The 26,478-nt window shown below is 35.7% G+C and overlaps 1 protein-coding gene across 1 annotated transcript in view; it reads left to right on the forward strand.

Moving 5' to 3' along the window:
- Positions 1-5,695: 5,695 nt before the first annotated feature.
- LOC136824294 (DNA mismatch repair protein Msh6-like) overlaps positions 5,696-26,478 on the forward strand; it is a gene marked incomplete in the record, with an annotated part of 53,002 nt that continues 32,219 nt past the window's right edge. Inside the window, 27 exon segments of the mRNA XM_067080461.1 lie at positions 5,696-6,010; positions 13,620-13,833; positions 14,186-14,291; positions 14,559-14,635; positions 15,010-15,168; positions 15,565-15,711; positions 15,911-15,952; positions 16,173-16,232; positions 16,396-16,470; positions 17,342-17,418; positions 17,665-17,711; positions 18,247-18,297; positions 18,481-18,557; positions 18,934-19,008; positions 19,260-19,331; positions 20,519-20,609; positions 20,784-20,866; positions 21,264-21,370; positions 21,671-21,725; positions 21,930-21,998; positions 23,206-23,311; positions 23,542-23,605; positions 23,836-23,934; positions 24,266-24,346; positions 25,676-25,765; positions 26,076-26,116; positions 26,365-26,408. Of these exon segments, the coding sequence (XP_066936562.1) occupies positions 5,784-6,010; positions 13,620-13,833; positions 14,186-14,291; positions 14,559-14,635; positions 15,010-15,168; positions 15,565-15,711; positions 15,911-15,952; positions 16,173-16,232; positions 16,396-16,470; positions 17,342-17,418; positions 17,665-17,711; positions 18,247-18,297; positions 18,481-18,557; positions 18,934-19,008; positions 19,260-19,331; positions 20,519-20,609; positions 20,784-20,866; positions 21,264-21,370; positions 21,671-21,725; positions 21,930-21,998; positions 23,206-23,311; positions 23,542-23,605; positions 23,836-23,934; positions 24,266-24,346; positions 25,676-25,765; positions 26,076-26,116; positions 26,365-26,408 (2,436 nt within the window).

Raw genomic sequence — 26,478 nt, forward strand, 5'->3', positions numbered from 1 at the left:
GATTTTCGGATGGAAAAAAATGTTTTTTGAAAATCGGGCTCCGTCACATTTTAGGTATTGTCATATTGCATCAGTGTGCAAAATTTCATAAAAAAATATAAAGTACAGCTCGAGAAATTCAAGAAATACTGTCTTTCCGGCGAAAATAGGTTGTTCCGGCAACTTTTAAAATAGTTCCGGCTTAAAAAATCAATTTTATTGAAAATTGAAACATGCTTGATGGTGGGCATTGCTATTAATAATGTTTTTGAATGAAAAAACAACCAATTGTAGAGAAAAAGTCAAATGAAAATCTAGAAAAACGGCGATTTCCGGCATATTTCAGGCATTTTCCGCCGGAAAAAATTTTTTCTCAAAAATCTGACTCGGCCATGTTTTGGGCATTGTTAATACGCATCTTTGAGCAAAAAATCAGAAAAAACTAATGCTAAAATTTCGAGAAAATGCCAAAAAAACAGTTTTTCCGTCATATTTCCGGCATTTTCGGCCGGAATTGAATTTTTTTCGAAAATTGGGCTCCGTCACAATTTAGGTATTGACATTTTGCATCAGTGTGCAAAATTTCATGAAAAAATATAAAGTACAGCTCAAGAAATTCAAGAAATACCGTTTTTCCGGCGAAAATCGGCTGTTCCGGCGATTTTTAGAAAGTTCCGGCTTCAAAAATCAATTTTATTGAAAATTGAAACATGCTTGATGGTGGGCATTGCTATTAATAATGTTTTTGAATGAAAAAACAACCAATTATATGGAAAAAGTCCAATGAAAATCCAGAAAAACGGCGATTTCCGGCATTTTCGGCCGGAAAAAATTTTTTCTCAAGAATCGGACTAGGCCATGTTTTGGGCATTGTTAATACGCATCTTTGAGCAAAAAATCAGAAAAAACTAATGATGAAATCTTGAGAAAATGCCGAAAACCAGTTTTTCCGGCATATTTCCGCCATTTTCGGCCGGAAAATTTTTTTTTTCGAAAATCGGGCTCCGTCACATTTTGGGCATTGCCATTTTGCATCATTGTGCAAAAAATTAGAAAAAACTAATGAGCCGATCCCGAGAAAAGCTGGCAACAGACGAACGAACGAACGGACGAACGAACGAACGAACGAACGGACAAGGGTTAATTTAAAGGACTACCTTAGGTAGGTCCAAAAAGCAAACTGTCTATATAAAAAGAATTTGATGTGTGTACGCTATACCTAAAAAAACAACAGAGGAAAGACAGTAGCAGGCAGAGTAAAGTATTAATGAAGATACAGGATCCTGGCGCAGAATTCTATCGACTGTTGAAAAATTGTTGAAATCACTTGATATTATTGCACTATTGCTTTATTGCTTTGATTAAAAATGCACGAATCTGATCGGCTACCTTATCCAACGGCTTTTTTGGCACAAAATTCAAACCAAATGCATATAAACAAATTCAAACTAATACCGTCAACTGCTCCAACTTGGGACGAGTACACGCAACATGGGACTTGTTGATATCTGGCCTGTATTTTCACTTACTGTTAAATCTCTTTGACAACAAATTTGTTTTGATAAACTCCACCAAGTTCATCAATCATACTTTCTGTCATAACATGTCACGATAACTTTCACTGATCTTTCACTGACTTGAGCGTGTTCCACTACGGATTTTTTTCATATTTCGATTCAAAAGCCTACCTGGTGTGAAAGAGAAATTGTGTATTTTTTGATACGCGGTTCATTAAACTCAAATCAAATGACTTTGGAGGTTCGGTGAAATGGTGGTGGAATGGCCGTCCCATGTTGCGTAAGATAGTCCCAAGTTGGAGCAGTTGACGGTAGATCATAAATACCATACTCTCACTGAGTAGTATCTGATGGGATATTTGCTTGGATGGTAGTGTACAGTCTAAACTTAAACTACTGTATCAGGATTAGAAACTAGGCTAGTCTTACCTCTTTTATCTTTTCCTTTACAACAATATAATGCTGACAAGTTGACAAAACACATGTGTACATGTACATTGACAAGTTATCCCTGAGAGAAGTTTATATCAAAATCTGCAACAAAAACAAAAGTGGTCTCTTCTACTGATTGCTTCCCAGCTCTCCTTTGCAGCTGTTTATCAAATTTCCACCAATGAGGTTGCCGCCTTTCAAACGGCCCTTCTTTTTGGCACCTGTGGCCTCTCAGTGCCTTGCAAGACGGGCGGCTGTAAAATCCCACCTTTCATATATTTGTTTCAATCCTTGATCGGTGGCATAGGTTTTTTCTCATCTTCAATTTACTGAAGAAAGTGGGAATTTGATGCAAGAGTTACATTGTCAACAAAGTTCAGTAAAAATCATTGAACAAAAGAAGAACTTAAAATCTAAATATTTAATTTTGAAGAATAGCTGTGCAAAAAAGTGAAACATAGAAACGCTTCATTTTACATTGCTTTAATTCGAAATGGGGTATATATTTGGAAAATTTTCTATGTTTAATTTTTTTCACAAACCCCTGTAACTATGATGGGTGATGGGCGAGCACCCCGTTGCTAAGATGTTGGTTTGAAATCATCGAAAATGAAACCACTCCAAAACGAAATTAAAATCAGCCCTTACTCAAAATCCCGTAATCTTGATATACGAGTTCAAGTCTGTGTAAGTTTTTGTTAGAGAGTATGGATCTCTAGACTAGTCTAGATGAAAAGTCCACCCAATAGCCAAACAAAATACCCAGTCTGCCAGTCAAAACTAATATTTCAAATTATGAATTGAAGCTGTCTCGTTTTTCTCTCTTAAATAAATAAGCAGAAAATAACTGTTAGACTCCTGCTCAGGTGAGCTAAGGCAAGTCTCAAACATATTTTGCGTGACGCACACCGCTTCCCATTGTTCCTTAACTCTCGTTTATAGCTCAAAAGAAGCGTATCAAGGAGAGGATTTCGGAAAGTGCTGGGCCGAAAATTTAAATTAAGCCAATCTCAAGATATCGACCGAAAACTGATTTTGACGTTATGAAATACATCGAAAAACACGTCATAAGTAAGATTCAAATGACGTCATTATTGAAAACAGGCGATAACTTCATTTTCAAGTCTATTAATGCAATCAACACCAAATTTTGACTGGAGACGTAGATTAATGATTCTAAAATATTTGTTGAAAAATTTTCAAAATTTTTAGATGACGTCATTTACTGTCGGTAAAAACTAAAATATATACATCAAATAATGATGACGTCATCAAAATAATTCAAATTTTTTTCATGCATTATTTCAAAATCAACAATCAACGTCTCCAGTCAAAATTTGGTGTTAATTGTAGTAATGGAATCGAAGTTATCGCTGTTTTAAAAAACGACGTCATTTAACATGTCTTTTTTACGTATTTTTTTGACATATTTCCTAACGTCAAAATCAGTTTTTTGCCGATATCTTGAGAATGGCTTAATTTAAATTTTTGGCCCAGCAATTTCCGAAATCCTCTCCTTGATACGCTTCTTTTGAGCTATAAATGAAAGTTAAGGAACAATGGGAAGCGGTGCGCGTCACGTAAAATATGTTTGGAACTTGCCTTTAACTCACCTGAGTGTTAATATATTTTTCGGCTTAGGTAGCTAACTCAACTGCAATGATGACCTAGACTGCCAGTAAAGTAAGTTACAGTTACCCACAAGATAATTTACTGAAAGAGTGATGAAGAGTGATGAAAGTCAAAAAAGGAAACGCTATATGTTGTCATACCAAAAAAAACGATGCGACGATTTAACTGCTGATTTGATTTCCGTTAACGTTAACCCCACTCATTCTCGTTTTTTTTTCTGCCATTTTGTTTGTTTAAAATATAATTTTGAAAGACTTGGCCCTCCTACCTAGATTTAAGAGAATTCTGCGCACCATTAAAGTCACCTTGGCTGGTTTTCCATTCAAATGATTCTTTGCCTCAATTTAAAGTAAATTTCTTGCTAGAGTAGAAACCGCTCAAAAGAATTAGCGCGGGAACGGGAAACCTTGTTTACACGAATTTCACGTGTGAGACCAGGTGAGACATATTGAAATTTTTAAGATTTTTCAAAGGGGTGGAGACAAAACGCAGAACGGCGGAATGCCGGAATGCCGGAACCGGAATAGCTGTTCCGGCCGGAATAGCTATTCCGCGGAATATTTTTTTTATTTTTTTTTTATTTTTTGTAATAGCTATTCCGCAGAATATGATTTTTTATATGATAATAATCTTTCTTTTTATCACCCCTGAGGGTATATCTATGTACATAATCATCCATAATCACCCATTACCACCCATAATCACCTATAATCAGCAATCGGCTACCTCATTGGCTGTTTTTCGTATATAAAGGAATGCACTCGTGCACTCGCTTGTGAAGGCATTCTAATACACCTTTCCCGGGGTGTTGTTTGGGATTTTATGTTTGAGTGTTTCCCTTAGATATAACTAAGATAGAACTAGATTAATTATACCTCACGGAAAATTTGACCGGCTAAAAACGCCGTACGACCCGGCAATCGTCCGTACGGGGACGTCCTGCAGCGTACCTTGCGCGGCCCATAGCCGCCCGGCGACCGGTAACAGTGGAGTGATGAAATTTGGCATGCTCCCCCCCTTCGATATGCTTGACGTCTCCAGAAAGTTTCAAGTCGTGAGACCTACCCAGTCCGGCGCTAGGGGAGGGGGTCATTCACGGTCCCGTACGGGTCCTTTACGGTCTCATAGCGCCCTTTCGTCAACTTTTCAGGACCTCAGACCTATTTTTTCGGAATCTACACCCAAATAAACATGAAACATCAAAACCTGGATAAAAATTTTAAAGGTGGCTTTGACCCGCTTCGATCCGGGGATCCCCAGTGCGTGAAACCAACGCTTTAAACCACTGGACCAATTCTCGCCGTGCTTTACTCAGCGATGACATACGTTAATTAGCTTGACTTGGCCCATAGCTCAATAGGGACCCCTCAGAATATTTTTTTAGACTTGGCTGAAGGTGTACGTCAGCACCAAGTGGTTCACGAGTTGTATAAACGTCCCACTTGAGAACATAAAATCTCAAACAACACCCCGGGAAAGGTGTATTAAAGGTAGCCGATTGCTGATTATAGGCAGTCTGTGCCACAAGCTCGATCGGGAAGATTCTTCCAAAATGGGAAGATTCTTCCGAAATGGGAAGAACCTTCCCGAACGGGAAATTAACTTGACTCCCGAACGGGAAGATCTTCCCGCTTTTTTACTTACCTAGGACTTTTCGATCAAGTTGAAACTTCCCGTTTGGGAAGTTAACGCAGTTTTTTCAAAATTAAACCAAATTTCCACGGTAAAGTTTATTTTTCTTTCGGTGAAAAATCTTAAAATTTGATGCTTTATCAGCTCCAAAATGTTTCAACTTTCGCCGGTCATCGTACAGTTTCGCCGAAGATTCAGTCATTTTTCATCTTCCAAAAGAGGAAGAATCTTCCCAATCAGGAAGAAAAAATTCGCCTAAGTTCTTCCCGTTCGGGAAGTTTCTTCCCATTTCGGAAGAATCTTCCCGATCGGTTTAGTGGCACAGACTGATAGGTGTTTATGGAAAAAAATATATAATCATATTCCGCGGAATACAAAATATTAAAAAAATCATTATTCCGCGGAATAGCTATTCCGGCCGGAACAGCTATTCCGGTTCCGGCATTCCGTCGTTCCGCCGTTCAGCGTTTTGTCTATACCCTTTTTCAAACACTGAGCCAGCAGCCAGACCAGCAGCCAGATCGGAGCAGACAAGAAATCTAGCCGTCCAGACTAAAAGGTGCCAAGTAAAATAAAGTCTGGCTTTTCAGCATGTCTCTGTTAAAGTATTTCAAACCCACCCCTAAGAAGACAACTCCAAAGAGTGAAGACTCGGTGAAGCTTGCAATCGGGGAAATTGTTTGGACAAAACTATCAGATTTTCCTTGGTGGCCCTGCTTTGTATGCAAAGAACCTGGCTCAGAAAAGCTGTTTGATGAAAATTCTGTTCATGTTCAGTTTTTTGGAGATCCACCAACAAGAGATTGGGTCCTGAAGAGGTAAACTATTTGAAACACTTCAATGTTAGAGACTGTTTGAGGTGGGAGCTAGTGCAAGTGTCCAGACGGTACTAATCGAACGTTCGATTGTGATCGAAGTAATCAATAATGATCGATAATAATTGAAGGTGATCAGTGACCACTTATCGATTCTATCGGTGATTGAATACTCACTCAACTCCAAATCATGCCATTTTTATTACCATTTTCGATTTGTGCGATCGTTTCGATTCGGTTTGTGTAATTTACGATGCGCGATCCAACGATTCACGATGCACGATGCACGATCCATGCATATATTATGTTAATTATTCTAATTATGCATTTACAGGTTTTAGTAATCACATATTTTAATTCCTTCTTTTGTATTCCTGGAAAACCAATGTAAAGTATGCGTGTATATATTTTAACCTGAACAATCAAATCAAATCAGAACATGAACTTTTTTGCCCATGCTTTGAATTGAATATCTTGTAACCTTTTACCAAAAGCAAGCCAGCACCACATGCGTAGCACCACATTCAACACCACAATCGCAGCACCACTTTCGGACTTTTGTTTTCGCTCCAGCACCACATTCGGAAATTCCAGCACCACATTCAACTTTCGATTCAATTTTCATACTGAAGGAGTGTATTCCTATTCTGGAAATTATGATTCCTGTCAAGCCTTATTTATTAACTTCCATTTCAAGCCAAAATGAAGTCTCTATCACCATTTCCCTTCCCAGCCTCACGTTTTAAAGACACCTCGGTAGAATGCCGAATATCTTAATTTTGGTATTTTGGACTAAAAATCATACGAAAGGAGAGTATTCCTATACTAGAAATTATAATTCCTATCAAGCATTATCTATTACCTTCCGTTTCAAGCCAAAATGAAGTCTCTATCACCATTTCCCTTCCCAGCCTCACGTTTAAAAGACACCTCGGTAGAGTGCCGAATATCTTAATTTTGGTGTTTTGGACTAAAAATCATACTGAAGGAGAATATTCCTATACTAGAAATTATGATTCCTATCAAGCATTATCTATTACCTTCCATTTCAAGCCAAAATAAAGTCTCTATCACCATTTCCCTTCCCAGCCTCACGTTTTAAAGACACCTCGGTAGAGTGCCGAATATGTTAATTTTGGTGTTTTGGACTAAAAATCATACTGAAGGAGAGTATTCCTATACTGGAAATTATGATTCCTATCAAGCCTTATATATTACCTTCCATTTAAAGCAAGAACGAAGTCTCTAGAATTATTTTCCTTCTCAGCCTCACGTTTTAAAGACACCTCGGTAGAGTCCCAAAAATCTTAATTTTACTGTTTCGGACTAAAAATTGTACTGAAGGAGAGTATTCCTATTCTGGAAATTATGATTCCTATCAAGCCTTATATACTACCTTCTATTTAAAGCAAAAATGAAGTCTCTACTATGATTTCCCTTTCCAGCGTCACGTTTTAAAGGCACCTCGGCATCCCGCTTTGTTCAATGTATTGTTGGTCCCATTGTTCCCACCTCCCACCGGGTCTGTGAGATAGGGATGTACTATATGGACATGGCCAGAGCTCTTTTTAAAAAAGTAAAGCGAAAAAAATAAGTTCAAATTTAGTACTCACATGCTTAAAACGCTCAAAAAGATATACAAACAAGCCCTGATTCTGATACAAATTATGGACGACTCAGTTTGCAGTTTACTCCCGGGGGGGGGGTACTTAGGCAAAAATAGGTGCTGGGTATGTGCGGACGGTAAGGGTCGGGTTTTTCACCTTTCAAAGTCTCTCTAAGGGTTACAAAAATCAGGAAATTTCAAAGTAGTCTCTCTAAGGGTGGGAAAAATCACGATTTTTAGAAAAAAAATTTGATTTTGAGAGAAAAAATTACAAAAAAGTCTCGCTAAGGGTAGGAAATTTTTGAAAATCAGAGAAAATTTTTCGAAAAAGTCTCTCTAAGGGTCGCTTTTTCACTAAAATTTGGTCTCTCTAAGGGTCGGTTTTCGGAGGTCCCGTCCGCACATACCCCTCATTCACCAACCCTAGTACCCCCCCCGGGAGTTTACTCTAAAGAAAATACCTTTGCTCTCGCAGCAGTAGAGGGGGAGGGTTAAGAAAATGGGGGTACAAAATGCCGGTAACTTTTTCTTGAAATTCCTTAATCTCGGTCAAAAAATTCTCAAAAACAGGTTCTGGCAAAAAGTCAATTAAATCTGACAATACTGGCAGTATTGAAACGAATCGCTGGAAACTTTTTTGTGCAAGCTAAATGGCCAGAGGTTGTAGAGTATGACTAGTGAGATTTTGCTAAGTACCTGACTAGAAATAACCGATGTTGTTTGATGGCTCCAATTGATGCCCCTGTTTTGCTCCCAAAAATGGAATGACAAAAAACATAAGTGACTGTGGACCATGGTTGGCGCCGAAGAGAAAACTTTTTAATTTTGACCCTCTTTTATTTGCTTCAATACGACCATAATTTGGAATGATTTTGCCAATAACAGAGGTTCTTGGAAGTCCGTTAGGGATTAAAAATTTTCCTTTTGTTTTTATAAACGTGGGGAGACCAGGGTCCTCCGCCTGCAATGACTCTGGGCCCTGAATCACGCACTATGTATAACCAGGCTTTTATCATAAGGAACCAATTTCGTGGCAAATGAGGGCCATACACGCTTCGAGAGAGAGGGTTAAACTAGTGTGATTCAAAGATGTTTACCTCCTATTATTATTAGAAACATAACTGATTGCTTCGTGCACCTGCACTTCGCTCCCCCTTTAAAATGGGATTGGTGTGTACCTCAGGTTGTAGAACTGAACTGAATAGGTGCCTATCTCAACAGCCCCAGAGGGACCTTTTCTAACAGTGGGGATAAAAATTCCTATCGAAACCAGCGGGTAGGGGCCAGTAGGGGGTCCCAGCGGGTCTGTGACACAGGGGTGTCACACAGGGTAATCGCCTCTGTTGAACAAGGGATTATCTACACGTGCACTTGACTCTTAGCGATTGCTGCACCCGAGAATTCGAGCAATATGCCGTGTGCTGCGTGTTTAAACAGTCCTAGTAATGTTAGGAGTTCAAATCTGTTTTTCTTAGAGACTCCATATCAATGGGAAAAAATCGGGAAGATTGGACGGCTGTTAATAATTTCGGTTCAAAAGATAAAGAGGTTAGTTTGTACAATATGTCTCATGAAAATAAAAAAATTTGAAATTGTGAAAACATTTTCTTTATGAAGTCATTGATGAAGGCATCAATTATAATGTATGTCATCTTTATGAGTTATCAGTGGCTGTTTTTAAGCCCCTCTTTTCGCCTTTTTTGGAACAACGATACCGAATTACTGTACCGGTCTGTCTGAAAAGATACCGATAGATTACTGTGTAAAGATCAATACCGGAAGACGTCTCAAATAGCAGAATAACGGTAATTTTTCTTTCGATTCGAATACCAGAGATGAAAAAGGTCATATAACAGAATACTGGCCTTTTGGAAGCCCACCTTTGTGCACTGTCGCGCGGGAGAGGTTGCGCAGTCCTCTCCTGGCGCGATAAGCGAATATTTATTTTTATGCCCCAGGCGTTTGTGATCTGACCCGTCGTTAGAAGACGGGGAGGACAAGAATGTACAGTGGAATTCAGAGTGACAGTAGATCAAAGTAGACATTAGTTTTTCTTCAATACATGTTTCACATAAATAGTTCCATTAAGATAAATAACATTCAGCTTACGATAAATTAATACTTCTCTATATACATAAGTCTGCGTCCAGACGTTGTCGATATCTCGAGATAGCGACTTGGTTCCTAGTAATTACCTTCCGACCTACGGTTCGGGCATCTTCTAAAAAGGCATCCTCTGGGCTTCCACAGGCATCCTCTACGCGGGCATCTGCTAAACAGGTATACGACCATGGTTCGCGCATCACCAAACGGTGGGAAATTGCGATCGATCGCGGAATAGGCTTTGGCAACCCTGGTCCTTAAGACGGGATCCGCAGAAGTCTATGTTGGCGCGACTCTTGATTCTCTAAGTGACTCTGGGTGATATTTGTCCTAGGTCTTGCTCGGCCGAGCGCTAGTTGAGAATCCCTCGAGTTTTCCATTTCGTTGAGATATATTGATCTCATCCATAATTCATTTTTATTCACATTCAACTACGTATTTTTTCAGCACATAAATCCCTCATGACAGCACCAACCATCCAACCATGCTTATTGCTCTTATAATTGCTTTTTTAATAAACGTCAACATACTTTTTGACTTGATTTGCTAGCGAGGCCACTTATTTAGTCATATAAAAGGTCACGTGCCCTAGTGAAATTAGTTTCGAATTAATTCATAAACCATAAAATATATCATAACTAGCGTCCCAAACGTTGTCACACAGACGACTCACAATCCAAAATATGCAAATAACCATAAAGTAAGGTGGCTTTGAAATTTTAACACTACCACGTAACATTGAAATGAAGTGTTTAGACAAAAAATACGGCAAATTCTCAAACCATTTCTTATGAATATTATGAATATTCATTCGACTATGTGTTTCATAATCTTGAAAGCAAAACATTTTCGGTACTCTACCGAGGTGTCTTTAAAACGTGAGGCTGAGAAGGGAAATGGTGATAGAGACTTAATTTTTGGTTTAAATGAAAGGTAATAGGGCTTGATAAGAATCATAAAATCCAGGATAGGAATGCTCTCCTTCAGAACAATTTTTAGTCCAAAAAACTAAAATTGAGATTTTCGGTACTCTATCCAGGTGTCTTTGAAACGTGAGGCTGTGAAGGGAAATGGTGATAGAGACTTAATTTTTGGTTTAAATGGAAGACAATATATAAAGCTTGATAGGAATCATAATTTTCAGGATAGGAATATGCTTTTTCTGTACAATTTAAAGGCCAGAATACCAAAATTGAGATTTTCGGTACTCTACCGAGGTGTCTTTACAACATGAGGCTGAGTAGGGAAATGGTGATAGAGACTTTATTTTGGTTTTAAATGGAAGGTAATGTATAAAGCTTGATAGGAATCATACTTTCCAGAATAGGAATACTCACCTTCAGTACAACTTTTAGTCCAAAACGCCAAAATTAGGATTGTTGGTACTCTACCGAGGTGTCGTTAAAACGCGAGGCTATGAAGAGAAATGGTGATAGAGACTTAATTTCTGCTTGAAATTGAAGCTAATAGATAAGGCTTGATAGGAATCATAATTTCTAGAATAGGAATACTCTCCTTCAGTATGAAAATTGGGCAGAAAGTTGAATGTGGTGCTGGAATTGCCGAATGTGGTGCTGGAGAGAAAACGAAAGTGCCGAATGTGGTGCTGAGAATGTGGTGTTGAATGTGGTGCCACGAATGTGGTGCTGGCTTTCTTTTGGTTAACCTTTTTGCTTTCTTTATTAAAAAAAAAACGTTTCTCCGATTAAACCAACCAAATGCATTGGATTGAGACAGGGTTATAAACAAAAATTTACAATGCTGTGGTAAAGTAGGGAAGACATTTTTTAATGAAGAGCGCGTGTCTAAACTCACCTTTTTTGAGAAAGATCAAATGAATTAACTTGATCATCAAACAAAGAAAAATATCAAATAAATAAAAGCACCAGTTATTGCAATTCAGTTGGTGAAATGCTTTTATAAGAACATGCCAAAAGTAATAATGTAGCCAATGATTCCTTATTTACCTTATTCACTGTTCTTAAAAAATAATGAACGTACAAAAATGAGTTTGTGTTTTAATAAATTTTTCACACCAAAACTTTTCTATGACGTCAAGGCTTTTTTTTTCAGTTTTTTTCTACACAGAAGATATAAGTTATTTTAATCATTCTGATTATGATAAATTTATTCCCCTTCTTTTTTGATTTTTTTTTTATTATTGTTATAGGATGTTTGTAGCTAGCATTATGAAAACTTATTCGTGCATAATTAGAATAATTAACATAATATATGCATGGATCGTGCATCGCGCATCGTGAATCGTTGGATTGCGCATCGTAAATTACACAAACCAGTTTCGATTACTGTTCGATCACTTTCAATCACTTTCGATCATATTGAATACCTTCGATTGTGTCGGATATGTTTCCTGTAGCAAAGCAATGGAATCTGAAACCGAGTTTATCTCGTCCAATAAAATATGAGACTGAGTTTATTTCGTCCAATAAAAACACGCGATTTATATACACGCGAAAACCACTTTCACTTTATTCTCCGACCAATCAGAATGAGCAATTTGGGTTATTTTGAGGAAACACAGGGCGAGCACACTCAAAATGGCGGAGAAGTACTGAAGGTGATTCTTATGGCTTCTTTTTGTGGTTTGGTTTTAGGTCAATGTTTTTGGTTTTTCCAAGGTGTCTTTGTAATTTTAACTGGTTATCGAAGAAATCAATGGTTATCAAAAGTAATTACAATCAAAGTACTCAAACGGTTATCGAGTCTATGAAGGGTTGTTAAGAAAGTGATCGAAGACTCAGTTTTTTTGAAAATTTGGTATTCGAAATTCGATTGTTAATCGATAAATGGTCGTTCGATTACTTAGATCATTATCGATTACTTCGATAATCGAATTTATCGATTAGTACCGTCTGGCAGTGTGGAGTGTGCAATCAAGGCACACCAATACATTTTTCCAAGTTTCTGTATAGCATTCTTTATTAACCTGACCTCAATCTCGACCCTGACCCTGGAAAAATTTCGACCCTACTCGACCCAAATTCAATAAAAAGCCGACCTCGGGTAAAAAAAAACAGTATTTTTGCAGTATTTTAAGATGAGATTTGACATTTATCCTAACATTAAAAATTGAGCAGACAAGCAGGGACACGCTTTTTTAAGAATATGTCAACCTCATCGCCCCCCAGGTCGTATTATCTGCTTTTTGATGTTTTACTTTAATTGGAAGATAATATAACCGGGGGGGGAGTACTGAGGGTACTTTCGACCCTCGGACCCTTACCTGGACTAAAAAGGAGAAAACAAAGGAACATTTTTGTTGATTTTACAACCCTTTAACTACCGGAACAGATTTGACCAATTTTGACCAAATTTCAATCTTTCTGGGGTTAAAAAGTTGAAATTTTTTTATTTCTTCTACATACCCTTAGTGGGACTGAAATTTGATTTTCTGATTTTTCCGACCCTTAGCGGGACTTTGGAAATCCAAAAAAAAAGAAGGTGTCTGCAATGCAAATAAATAACATATAACATATTTTCAGTGAAAATTCAAGCACTTTTTTGTGGCCGTTTAATTGCCAAAATACTCAATTATTTTAAATTGAGTTTTGAAAAACAGTTTGAAAGATTCTGTTTATGCATCACAAAAGTGTTGAAAATAATTTGTAGATGGTGAACAATGTCCAAATTATTTTTTCTTCATGATTAGAATTCTTTGAAAATTAATGTTTAATGAATAGCTTAAAGGACGTCCCTAAAAAGTTTTGAGGGCCTTTGACAGGCATCAACCATGGTGGTTGTTGGTCAAAACTCAATTTCTAATCCAAAAAATAGCCAGTGACTAAAATGCTTGGAAATTTGCCTGAATTTTGATTGCCAGATTTTTACAGAATCAATTATGCTGATCGGTGCTCATATCCAGTTTAAAATTTTTCTTTTTAGAAATGTTAAACAATTTAGTTCAATGAAGCCTCACGAAAACGAGGAAGATGTTAAAGCTGCATTCAAAGAGGCTTGTGAAGCAGAGAAATTGTCAAAAGAAAAGAGAATTGAACAGTATTATGCTGACGACCTTTCTGAATCTGATGATCAGGAGACAAACAACAATGATGTAAAGGAAGATGAAGAGGATGACGATAAAGAAAACACAACAAAAGTAAGCATGGCAATTGTATTGATGAAAAAGCTTCCTAAGATACTAATTTTGTGCTCATGATTTACTGATCGTTTATCAAAAACTAATCGAATAATAATGAAAGTTAAATCAAGATTTTAATAGACTTTGAAGTTATTGTAATTGTATATACCAGAAAAAGAAAACGTTTGTGCTTCATTTCTGCTTCATTTGTGACATTGAATTAGATGAAAATTGATCATTCACTTACCTTATAGCTCACTCTCTTAGCAAATGCTTCTATTTCTTAAGACAATAATTTTAACTATTGCTCATTTATCCCTTCAAGGCAGGAATTAGTTAACAAATGCAAAATTATGCACACTTTATTCAGGGTGGACAAAAGAGAAGTTTATCAAGCAAACCAAAGTCCAGGAAACGAATCAAACTCTGCATTGAGTCAGAGAGTGACGAAGAGTTTGATGACGAGACTAAAGATGGTGAGTATTCAAGTTTTCGTCGCCATTTTTCTTCTGCTTTTAAAACTAAAACATGATAGGGTGGCTCAAACGAGACCTTGAAAATGGACCTCCCATATTTGAAAACCTTATTCTGCTCTGGAATAAACCTTGAAATTCTTTTCAAATCTATGCAAACCCCAAAGAACTGGCTTCTGATATAAAATTTTTGTCTACTTTTGACTTTTTGACTGCTATTTTTGGGCTTGCTTCTCTTGCATTCATACCTTTTAAATTTATTTTTTTCAGAAACTTTCAAACCAGAAGAGAAAGCAAGTAGCGAAGAGGAAGAAATGCAATCAGATGATTCTGTTTCAAGTACTGAGGTCAGTTTGACGTTAGCATGCTTTATACAGGTTACTCTCTCAAATTTTATCTTCAAGGGACCAAAAGATTCTTCAGATTAAAGAAACATTCAAATTACAGAGAGCAATTTAAGCCACTTTTCAGCTGAGGGAACTGATATTTTAGTTCGAATTATAGAAAGATTCAGATAATAGAGGTTCGAAATAAAGAGGTCTACATTGTTTGGTTCTAGATTCGCTATCCAATAGCTATAGTTAATCTATCATAATCTGCTGAGAGAAAGCCAGCATAATGTTTGTAAATGTGTTTGTTTGAAAATGCTTTACTTCTCTGTTTATTGATTTTTGATTTTTTCAAAATTGAAGTGTTCTTTAAATGATATCTTGATCTTTAGAAAAAACCTAAATCAGTCAGCACTCCTAAAGTTAATGGGTCTATCAAAAGGAAGATATCTACACCAAATAATAATTCATTCAAGGATCAAACACCAAATAAAAAACTCAATGCCTCCATCTCAAGAGCACAATCTACGTTATCAAAATTCTCTTCACCAGTAAGTTTTTTACCTTTTTCAATAGCGGGTTTGTTCCCTCTTGAGCACCCCAGGTGGTCTTTTTTCAAGCAGCCTGGATCTTCACTTAATTGGCTAGGATAATAATGTCTTTGCTAGCCTGGCATGAGTTTTGAAACTGTAGTTGCCAGAGGACGGACACAAGGGCCAGCAAGGTCTCTTTTGCTTTACAAACAGGGTGAGAGATCTCCTTGAAATAATTCCTTTTTTGGTGTTTTCTCCACAAGACATTCTTTCAGAACTGTAGTATTCTTGTATAGGCGCTCAAACTTTAAACTCAAATTTTATACACATCTTCAAACTCAAACCAAATTTTTTCTTTGCTCTTTACTCTTAATTAAATGATTTTACTTTAATTTTATTTTTTACATCTACTAGGTTCAAGCACCTCCTTCTCCTTCAGTAATGGATTCAGAATGTACTCAATACACCCACAACAGATTAGAATTTTTGAAGGATGGGAAACGAAAAGATAAACAAGGACGCTTACACACTGACAGCGAGTATGATAGTAGGACTCTGCTTGTAAGTATGGAAACTTGCTGTTTTAGGCCTGTTGAAATTCTTGTGACAATTATATAAGGTTTCTTAACTACTTCTGACTGGTAATTTTTAAGTGTTGTTTATTTTGGTTTTATCCCATGCAAAAGCCCTAGTCAAGATCATGGATTTGGGAGTGGAAATAATTTTCTTTTTCTTTATTATTTTTATTTTTCATTTTCAGGTTCCTGATTGGTTCTTAAATGATTCAAAAGAAGTTACACCAGTTAGTTTTTATACTCTTAGCTTGACACTGTAAAAGATTTCCAACAAGTAAATGAAACCTAAGTATGCCTCCAAATTCACCTTCCATTTTTTCAAGCATTTAATTCTTTTATGAATATGCAACAACAATTGAAGAAGATATACATTAATTAACATCAATGAAAGCAAGCAAGGTCTGCCAGTCTTTCCTTTAATTTAAATTTCTGTTACCTATTAACCAGGGTTTGAAACAATGGTGGATCCTCAAAAGTAAAATGTACGACACCGTAATCTTCTTCAAGGTAAGCAGTAGATGAACAATGAGTTTTGTTCTTTCGCAAGTTCTAATTTTAGTTAAGATAAAAGAGTACTAGGGTTCTTGGTCCTGGAAAAGCTTTGTTTAATCAAATCAAACTGTCATTCTTTATGTTGGAAAAATAACTTGTAAATACTCATGGTTTTCAGGTTGGAAAGTTTTATGAATTTTATCATATGGACGCCGACGTTGGTGTAAAAGAGCTTGGCTTATTATACATGAAGGTTAGTTAATAGTTACTTTAATGGTTTACTCAGCATCTTTTTCAATCATTGTGTCTTTTACATCCAGTATTCCTTTTTCAAGTTTTCATTATTCTTGGACCTACCTTGGGAGGTTTCTTAAATTAATCTTTGTTCTTCCCTTATTTCGTCTTTTCTTGGTATTGGCCAATTAGTTTTTACTGATTTTTTGCATAACGATTCTTTGGGCAAATTTGGACCAAAAAGTGCCTAAAAAAGGGTTTTTTTGGGCTTTGTGTGAAATTGCTTGATTAGTTTTTTCTGCTCTTGTGGCAGAAAGATAGAGGGAAAGGTACTCTTAAAGATAGCAGAAGTAATTTTTTCAGGAAAGTTTTTCGCCTTAAAATACGAAATACAATTTTACAATTTTTTGGAAATGTCCCTGTTATTGCCAATAGGAAGATCACCCTAAAATACTTATTTGACCCCTGTATCAGATATATAATTTTTCCCTCATGATTGGAAAGTGCTATCAATTTTGACCGGTGATAAATAATGATAATACAAATGAAACTTTTATTGTTTTGATCTATTCCCCTGATTTATAGGCATTTTACAGATCAGAATCTATTTGAAGTTTTATTTTAATGCTTGAAACAAATTTTTAAATTTTGAATAGAAGGGAATTCAAATGATATGCCATTATTGAAAAGTCCTATAAACTTGTTTTTTTTTCTGCATTTTCTTTCTACTATTGCTGTCTTTCCTATTATCTTATTATATCCATCTTCAGGTATCCATTCAGCATTTAATTTTTGTGTAGTTTTTGGCTAATTCAAAATTAATAATGTTATTTGTACTAAAGTATTGAAATTCCAATAAGTCTAATCTGTTTTACTATTGTTTGTTTTAGGGTAAATTTGCACATTGTGGCTTCCCCGAAGTAGCCTTCGAACGCTACTCAGATATCCTCATACAAAGGGGCTACAAGTATGTATTGCTCTTCTTTGATTGATAAATTTTGGTTTGAATAGTCACAACTCTAACACGCACACTTAAAACAAATTAGTTTGTTAAAGAAATACGGACTTATCGAGTAAGATGTATAAGGCATTGTTAACTGAAGGGAGGAGAAAGCTGGTTCAAGTTAAGAAGACTCTACTGTATTTACAAATGTGTTTTGCTTATCCTGTATGTTCATCTGGCAACTAATTTTTTGCATTATATATATTTTAGAGTAGCAAGGATCGAACAAACCGAAACTCCCCAGGCTCTTGCTGCAAGTAAGTTATAAAAAGGTCTTAAAAAGATATAGGGTTTCTATATTGATATAACCTATCAGGAAAAAAAGTACAGACCTCATTGACACAGATAATTTCCGCTCATCATATGTGACTTCCCAAGCGATTTTAAAGTACCTGGAAATCAGACCGGTCTTGGTCCTGTGTTACAAGCGGTCTAGTAGCGGCCAAATTTTTGTTTTAGATCGGCCTCCAGACCTCTAGAAATGTGATCTCTAACCGTCCTGGCTGCTTCTAGACGCTAGTGGCCATTCATTAGACCGGTCCAGGCTGCTAGTTAGTGATTTTTAGTAAAGATTACATCAAAAAAATGTTGTAAAAGGATGTCGACCAAGTGATCGGGGGCCGGTCATTTACCAACCCTTAAAAATCGTCATTTTCAGGTACTTTAAGGTCGCTTGGGGAGTCACACATACAGTATCCCTGTGCAAATGTCTAGAAATGCCAAAAATGATATCTGAAAACGCTTTATTGTTAATTTTTAATCCTGTATTTTGTTTGTCTTGTATTGTAACAGGAGGTGGCGGAAAAGTAGTAAAACGTGAAGTCTGTGCGATCATCACAAAAGGTAAGAATTTCTACTTTAATGAACCATTGTGATAATTTGAAGTTCTACCATGCCCCTGTAGAAGCGAACTAACCTACTTGCAAAACACTAAATATCTAAATTAAATCACTATACTTAAAATAACTGAGGATTTTCTATCCTTTCTAAGTGACTTTGATAAGAAAACAATTCAAATTTCACTAGGTACAAGAACCTATGGGATTATGGAAGCAAAAGGCGATGAATCAAGTGCAGCATATCTACTTGCTTTCGTTGAGAAGGTTTGTCCAGCCGCCCATTTTCATCTTATCTTTTATAGAAAATATTTCAATGAAAACAAATTAGTTTGCAAACACTTTAAGCGACTTTTTTGTCACTTTTCACTTGCCAAATATCTAATGATAAGGTATTCAAAGTCTTGTTAACAGGGATTTTAAGAATCTAAACACTTTAATAGCATAGATATGAAACATGCATAATAATAACTTGCCATTGATCTTATTGTCATAGCTGAATCTAGTTGACACAATTCAAAATAATTTTTCAAAAGTGAATACATCGAAAGAAAAGGGGAAAATGATATTTCTTTCATTCCATCAATGCGTACTTCATCTGAATGACATTTAGAAACTGTTAATTTTTGGTTTGTAATTTTAGCCTTGTCCCGATGGTCAAATTGGTGAAAGTGAATTTGGTGTTTGTTTTGTTGATACTTCTATTGGAAAATTCTATGTAAGTTTTGGATAGAGGCTCACACAGTAAGCTAATGAAAGAAGGAATTCAAAATGCTTCTCTTGAATCATAATTTTTACAGCTTCAGGTGTCTTCATTTTAACTTAATACTTTATCATGCCTTCTTTGCCTGTAATTTGCCTTGCTAAACTGTCCCTAAGCGTATTCTGATCTTTTAAAGAAAGATGTTGTGTTTTTCTAGCTTTATCTACTTTTCTACTTACTAACTTTCCTGTTCAACTTTTGTACAGCTTGGTCAATTTGTTGACGATCGACAATGCTCAAGGTTCTTGACAATGATTTCTCAATTTCCACCTGTCCAAGTGAGATCTGTTAATTATGTACAAAAATATTTGTCGTAAGGGCAGGGGGGGTCGGTACTAAGTTGTGGGGTCCAGTGCCGGGTCGTGGTCTGATAAGGTAAGTAAAAAACAACTTAGTACATGGTGGTGGTCCTTATTGAAAAAATTTTTTTTACAACTTTGTATCAAGGGACTAAATGGTGGTCTCAATACCAAATATGAGGCATCAAGTTAGTATCTGGTACTCAAAATCCTGCAAAATCACAAAATAGGTTATTTTACTTTCTTTTGACTTATCCAATTTCTAAGAAAATGCAAGAAAATGAGTTGAAGAGAAAGCTTTTCAAAATTTCAATCAAATTTGAAACTTCCAGCAGGGTCAGAGGTGATTTTAATTCAATAGTATACTTTATAAGTTCTTAGGATTTTATTGAGATGGTTGTTACATTTTAACCTTTGGATGAGCAGAGTTTTAAAACTATTTTTAGCTTTTCTCCTAGCTATTCTTATTTTTCATTTTTTTGAGACAAGTTTGTTGAAAAAGTATTGTAGTTCTTTTGATTTCTTTTACAAGCTAGTTGTACATATGTTCTTATTTGAAACTATATTTCTTTTGATTAAAAAATGATATTTGACTTGACCTATAACTCGACAGGGATTTTTCAGAGTGGTGTGGTATGTTTTTTAATACAGCGTTGTAAAGTTTTTTAAAAAATTTAAAGGAGGTGTACCAGAAAGTACCAGAAACCAAAGACCGGAAAGTAAATTACTAAGAATTAAAGGGTGGTATACCTATTTTGAGGGGGAATATCAACTTAGTACAGGGTACTCAACGGTGGTGTGTCATTTCTCAATGGTAATATGAAGATTGTACCGGGTACTAAGGGGTGGTATACTTATTTTAAGGGGGTAAATTCAACTTAGTACCAGGGTACTAAGTGGTGGTGGTCTCAGATAAATTTCAAAAAACAAGAAAGTACAACTTTTCGGCACTGGTCCAGTACCACAACTTGGTACCCCCTGGTTAGGGTGTAATTATGGCACACAGTGTTTTGAAAAGTCGAACAAAACACCATCTACCATTCGCCCAAGACCGTTCGTATTGGTTATTTTTATTGATCTAACAATAATTTACTTTATTGAATTTGGGCTTGGGAACATTCCCGAAGTAACACTCTTCCTTAACAACACATTTTTATGATTTGCAGGTATTGTACGAGAAGAAAGGCTTATCCCCAAAGATATCAAGTATTTTGAATAATGAGCTTCTTGCCAGTATCAAGGAACCCTTGAACCCTGGTAAGACAATAATTTCTACCTAACAAAAGAATCAAAAGGTTTGTTAAATGTTTAAGGAAAATCAAATGAAGCTTGTTTCTTCTTTTGGTAATTAAGAAAGCCTCGATGTTGCTAACCAATAACGTCGCAAATGACAACAAGTAATTTCACATTCTATTCAATTTTCACTTTTAGGTTCTGAGTTTTGGGATTCTGCAAAGACCTTGAAGACGTTCCACAAAGAAAATTATTTTGCTGACAGGAAGGACGATCAAGTGGTTAGAATTTTTTTGAATACATCATTTTTTAGTTTCACTCTTTTTTGCCCTCTCTTTTTTACTTAAATCATTCCAAAATGTCCCCTTTTGTTTAGCTTTCTGACACTTTTTGATGACTTTTCTGCTCCCCCATACATTGGCAAGAATATTATAAAAACCAAATCAAACAGTCTATGGTTGGTCATTGTTTAGTCAAATCCAATGCGTTTGGCTTTAACAGTTTCGCTGTTTTACTCAAAGATTTCTCTCCCTTTTCGAACTCTGTCTCAAAATTCTCTTGTCTGAAAGGAGTAAATTTTTTTATGGTGCAAACTTTGCAAAACGTTAAGGATCTAAAATCTCGAAAGCAATTTGAATATGGGGATTTTAACTAAAAATTTCCTGTTCAACCACACAGCACTGGCCACCATTACTAAAAGAAGTCCTTGAAGAAGGTGATAAAGTTGGACTGGAAGCACCAATATCTTTCCAACTGGCAATCAGTGCACTCGGAGCTTGCACCTGGTAAAATTTGAGTTAAATTTGTTTTTCATTTAGTTTAATTTGAAAAATGACACATTTTTAATATTCTCAATACTGTGCTCGAAATTCTCAATGAAACGAATGCTGAGTCTTAGATTGCAAACTCAATAAAATGTATAATCTTTAAAGCCCATTCACTACTCTTATTTGTAGCTATCGCCGGCTTCCTTCCTGAATTCTGAAAAGCACTGTCAATATATAAAGCAGTTTTCATCATAGAAATTGGATTACTGTTAAAGCTAAAACGGTATCAATTCAATTAATTCTCTTATTTAATGTCAGGTATTTGAAGAAATGCTGTATAGAACAGGAATTGCTATCAATGTGTCAATTTCAGGTATATCAGAAAGAAATTCATGAATCCCAATGAAAAACTTCTGGAATTTCTTTAAAATTTACTCTAATAAAACCCGAGACTATTTAATTCAATAATGTTTTGATGCTGAAATGATGTTAACATGATAATAACATGTTGATTCGGTTTAGCCTGTCTTAGATTTGTTAGAAACACGATACTTACAAGTTCTCTTCAATTCTTTAGAAGTACATACCACCTGACGATGTGACACAAAAAAAGAAAGTCCAAGATAACACTTTAGGCCAGCACATGGTATGGGTTTCTACTTTATATTTTAGGTATTTAAATATATTTTCAAATAAATCTTTCCTGTACTTGGAATTCAGCTGCTTCACAATCTTACTGGTTTCTGTCTGTATTTCCTCCATTGAGGGCCTAAAAAGACCAGCTTCTTCGGCTCTTGCCCTTACAGCCGGTGTTAAATTGCATAGAAAATAGCATTGAATTGAAAAAAAGTTAAAGACAGATTTACTTGGTGTAGTACTTAGCATGCAGAAATGGGTCAACCATTACAGACTCTGATTAAGTTCAACAGGTTGGTAGTTGAATTATTTGTTTGTCTTAATCCTAGTCTACACAATAGACAGCTCCAGTAGTCCAGGGAAAGTGTGCTAAAAATGAATACAATTGTGCATTTTTGTATGTCCGGGAGCCATTCTGGTCTGTAAAATACTCCCATGGCCTATAACTCGGACCCAGTCCATTTTGAGATACATATCATGATGATTTTTAGAATCAGTGTGAAAAAACCTTTCCAACGTATATGATATGACATGTTTTGGAACAAAAATAAAAAAAATTTTCGGGCATGCAGACTGGTCTGTAAATTACTTCCGTAGCTAATAACTCGGACCCAGTCCATTTTCAGATATATGTTGTGATGTTTTTAGAATCAGTGTGAGAAAACCTTTCCAATGATATATCATATGACATGTTTCGAAGATTTTTTTTTCTTGCCTAGGAGGCATTCTGGTCTGTAAAATACACAAACAGGTGTTCCGGAAGTGGGTCAGAGGCTTTAAATGTTTCTTACCCCCTAAGGTACCACTGTACCAAATTTCATGCTTTCTAGTCAAAAACGAACAATTGATGCACACTTTCCCTGGACTACAGACTTTTAGGCCTTGCTATTGATCTATAGGCACTGCTCTAAGCGCCGCCAGGATTTTGCTTATCAACAGGTTTAAACATAATGGAAAACTTTTAACAAAAGATGTTTATTAATAGAGATTTCCAATAAAGGATGTTTAAAACACAGCTGATTGGTTTAGGTTTCGAAACTCTCTATTGTTTCATTAAAAGCCCAGTGCGCATGCGATGTATCCGGAGAAATTCAATATCTGAAATTTAATATTCAAAACAAGAGCAGTGTGCATTACGCCGAAGAGTAGGAGTTTTATGCTCGAAACAAAGGACGATATGACGTAGCCTATCTTAGTCCTAGTTCTTCTTTCCATAGATTTTGGACGGTATAACGTTGACAAATTTAGACATCATTCAAAATGCTGACGGTGGTACTGAAGGAACGTTATTGGAGCTTCTCAGTTTCTGTGCTACTATTTTTGGTATGTTGAATTAAACTCTGTCCTCTTTTCAAAAATGAATTCATGGGACAAAATTTTTGAAAGAACTCTGCTGTGAACTCTTGTGAAATCTTTTAGGCAGTTTTATTCTATTCAGCTGACAAAGTTTCTTTCAAATTTTTTTCGAATCTCCAATCCCAATACTGCATTTTAAATGCAAACATTGGATAACATTTTTAAAACATGTTGACCCCGCCTTGTCATTTATTCAGGTAAACGTTATTTTACGCAATGGCTTTGTATGCCTTTATGTCAGAAGAAGTTGATTGACGCAAGGTAAATTAAAATAAATAGGCCTTTTTATGTTTTTTTTTGTCTTGATTTTTTTTTCACTACAAGTTTTACTCTAAAATAAAAGCAATGCCAGTCTTTTCTATTTTGAAGAGATCATTTTTAATTGACCTTAAATTGACAAATAGGATTCTTATATTAATTGTCCTATGCCTTTAAATCTTATTTCGGTTTGGGGCGTTGTAATTTGTATACACCTTGACACGATATTTCAGGTTGGATGCTGTAGAAGATCTAATGAATAATAATTCAGTTTTCAATGATTGTCGTTCCATCATGAAACAACTGCCTGATCTTGATCGCGTTCTTAGAAGGTATTTTTTGTTTTTGCATTTGGGTCTCTCCTTTGCTTCAGATACTACTTTTTAGGAAGCAAGTTGTTAGTAACAGGATTGCTCAGTTTCCGTAAAGTTTAACCACCAGTATCAAAAATCTTTTTCTCAAGAAACAAGTAATTTCCCTACAACCATCAATTCCCACAGACATAAACAGATACAAAAAAAAGAAAAAGGCTGGAATAGAAACAGGACAATCAACAAGATACGAACAATTAACGTGCATCAAGATAAAAAATGATAACATTATGAGGGCCATAAAGTTTTGTTTATGTTTCTTGACTACCTTTTGCTGTCCTCTCTCTTTCAGAATTCATGCAATGGGATCATTAAGGAGAAGTCAGGATCATCCTGAAGGGCGAGCCGTATACTTCAATATTGACGTGTTCAAGTATGTATATTATTGCTGAGAAATCATTAATACTAAGCATGAACATATAAACGACTGGACATCCATCTCATTTGTCTTTTTGTAGAAAAGGCTGCTAGCTTCGTTGCCGCCTCGTTAAAAGCATAAAATGAAACAATAGATTTTGATGATTAATCGCACGATGAGTTATTTTTTATTTTTTGGCGCGCCTTCAAAGAGAGCAATTAATCGTTAATTGCATCCTGTAGAGAGCAATTAATCGTTAATCACACTCTTCAATGAGGCGCCAATGTTTACAAAATTGATTTTAATGTTTTTTCTCACATTTTTTATCGAACGTTTTAATTGCATTCGAAATTCATTTAATGGGAAAGAAAATCTTTAGGCAAATAATAAAAGAAAAAAACAAAAAGAGAAGAATAAAATTTAAAACTTTTAGTGTAATTTACTTTCCTGATGGTGAAAAGTAGTGGAAAAAATTGTGCGATTAGCTCGTAATCACATAATAACTCGTACAATTCGAAAATTGCACTCGTGATTTTTTTGTTTCGAATTTTCCTCGTCCTTTCGGACTCGGAAAATTAATAACAAAAAAATCACTCGTGCAATTATTCTCGAATTGCACTCGTTATCATGTGATTACATATACATACCACTTGGGAATACCTTGCTAACAACGTCAAAACTTCGGCAAAAGTCTCTGTTGTTCTACTCTACTCAAGTTTTTTATCTATATCATAACAAAGATAACAGAGGCAAAATCATCGTCAGCCTTGTGAAAAATCCGACTAATATTTCTAAATTTTGACTTAAAAGTGTCTAATATTTTTAGAGATTGTCACATTCTAATTTCGATATTCTTATGAAACAGGCTCTCAACTTTGACAAGCTATTTCTTTCAAGTCATAATAAAAATTATTGGAGTGATAAAAGGGATTCAAAAGTATACACGCAGTTAAAATTCTGCATTTTAGAGTTAAAAATGTTGATATTGCAAGCTTGTGAAAAAATTCGAAAATAATATTTTTATGCATTGGAGTAATGTTCAAGCTCTATCAATCCTTTTACCTAAATAATTCAAAGAAATAAAATTATGTCTTAATATTGTCGGATTTTGTATACCAATTTTGAAATACAGGCGGCAACGCAGCTCGCTTCAAAGAGACAATAAAAGATAGACGTCCAGTCGTTTCTATGTTCATGATATAAGGTTTTTCAGTGATATTGTCCGGGTTAATCGTCAGGAAACGTTATTTATATTCTTAATCCATAGTGTTGAATCTACTATAGGATTGCTTGGAGTGAGATCCGAAAACTCTATGTTAACATAAAATTTTCTTGTTTCAATAGCAAAAAGAAGATTGCAGATTTGCTATCAGCCATAGAAGGATTCCAAAAAGTCCTTAACATCATTGAGCTTGCTCGAAAACACGATTTTAAGTAAGTGCTTTTGAAAAGACAAAGTCTAATTATCAAGTCTGTTCTTTACAACCTAAATTCAAACCAACTCAATGTTTTTAAACGCGATGAATATTGGTACAATTAGAGGACTTTCCAATTTGCTCGACTTGATCGACATAGATTGCGCTTCGCAAGAAAGTGAAGACACAGATATGATGCGATCTAACATTATGCTATCGTCACTATCGGATTATCGGCAAAAAAGCATTGCTATTTCTCTGAGAGAATACATCAACAGGAACCTCCTCTCACTTCACTCAAGTTTTTAATCTTTTTTTTCAATTTTTAGATCGAAGCTTATCAACAATTTAGTACAACTTGAAGATGAGGGTACGTGTCATTATAATAAGATCAAGGATGAATTTTCATGAATTTGAATAGCCCTAATTACGTTACTTTATTGATTTGGTCGAGTCGCTCTGTCGGTATAGAGTAGACTTAGCAATCCAAAGATGATTGGTTGGATTCCAGATTCGCCGATGCAAGCAGCATGCAAAAAAAGCACAACAGGCAGAAGGAGTCTATAATAACCTGTCATTACAGTACAACTTGATGAATGTTTTATATTTTCTTTACAGGGTTGGGATTTCCTGACTTAAAACCAATGCTTCACTTCTTCAAGGTATAAAATATTTATGATTCTATTCAGTCAATTAATCTCTACCTTGTATACGTTTGTTGACAAAAGAATT

Source organism: Clytia hemisphaerica, unplaced genomic scaffold (genome assembly GCF_902728285.1).
Source record: "Clytia hemisphaerica strain Z4C2 unplaced genomic scaffold, Clytia hemisphaerica genome assembly, whole genome shotgun sequence".
In the NCBI taxonomy this organism is placed as follows: Eukaryota; Metazoa; Cnidaria; class Hydrozoa; order Leptothecata; family Clytiidae; genus Clytia; species Clytia hemisphaerica.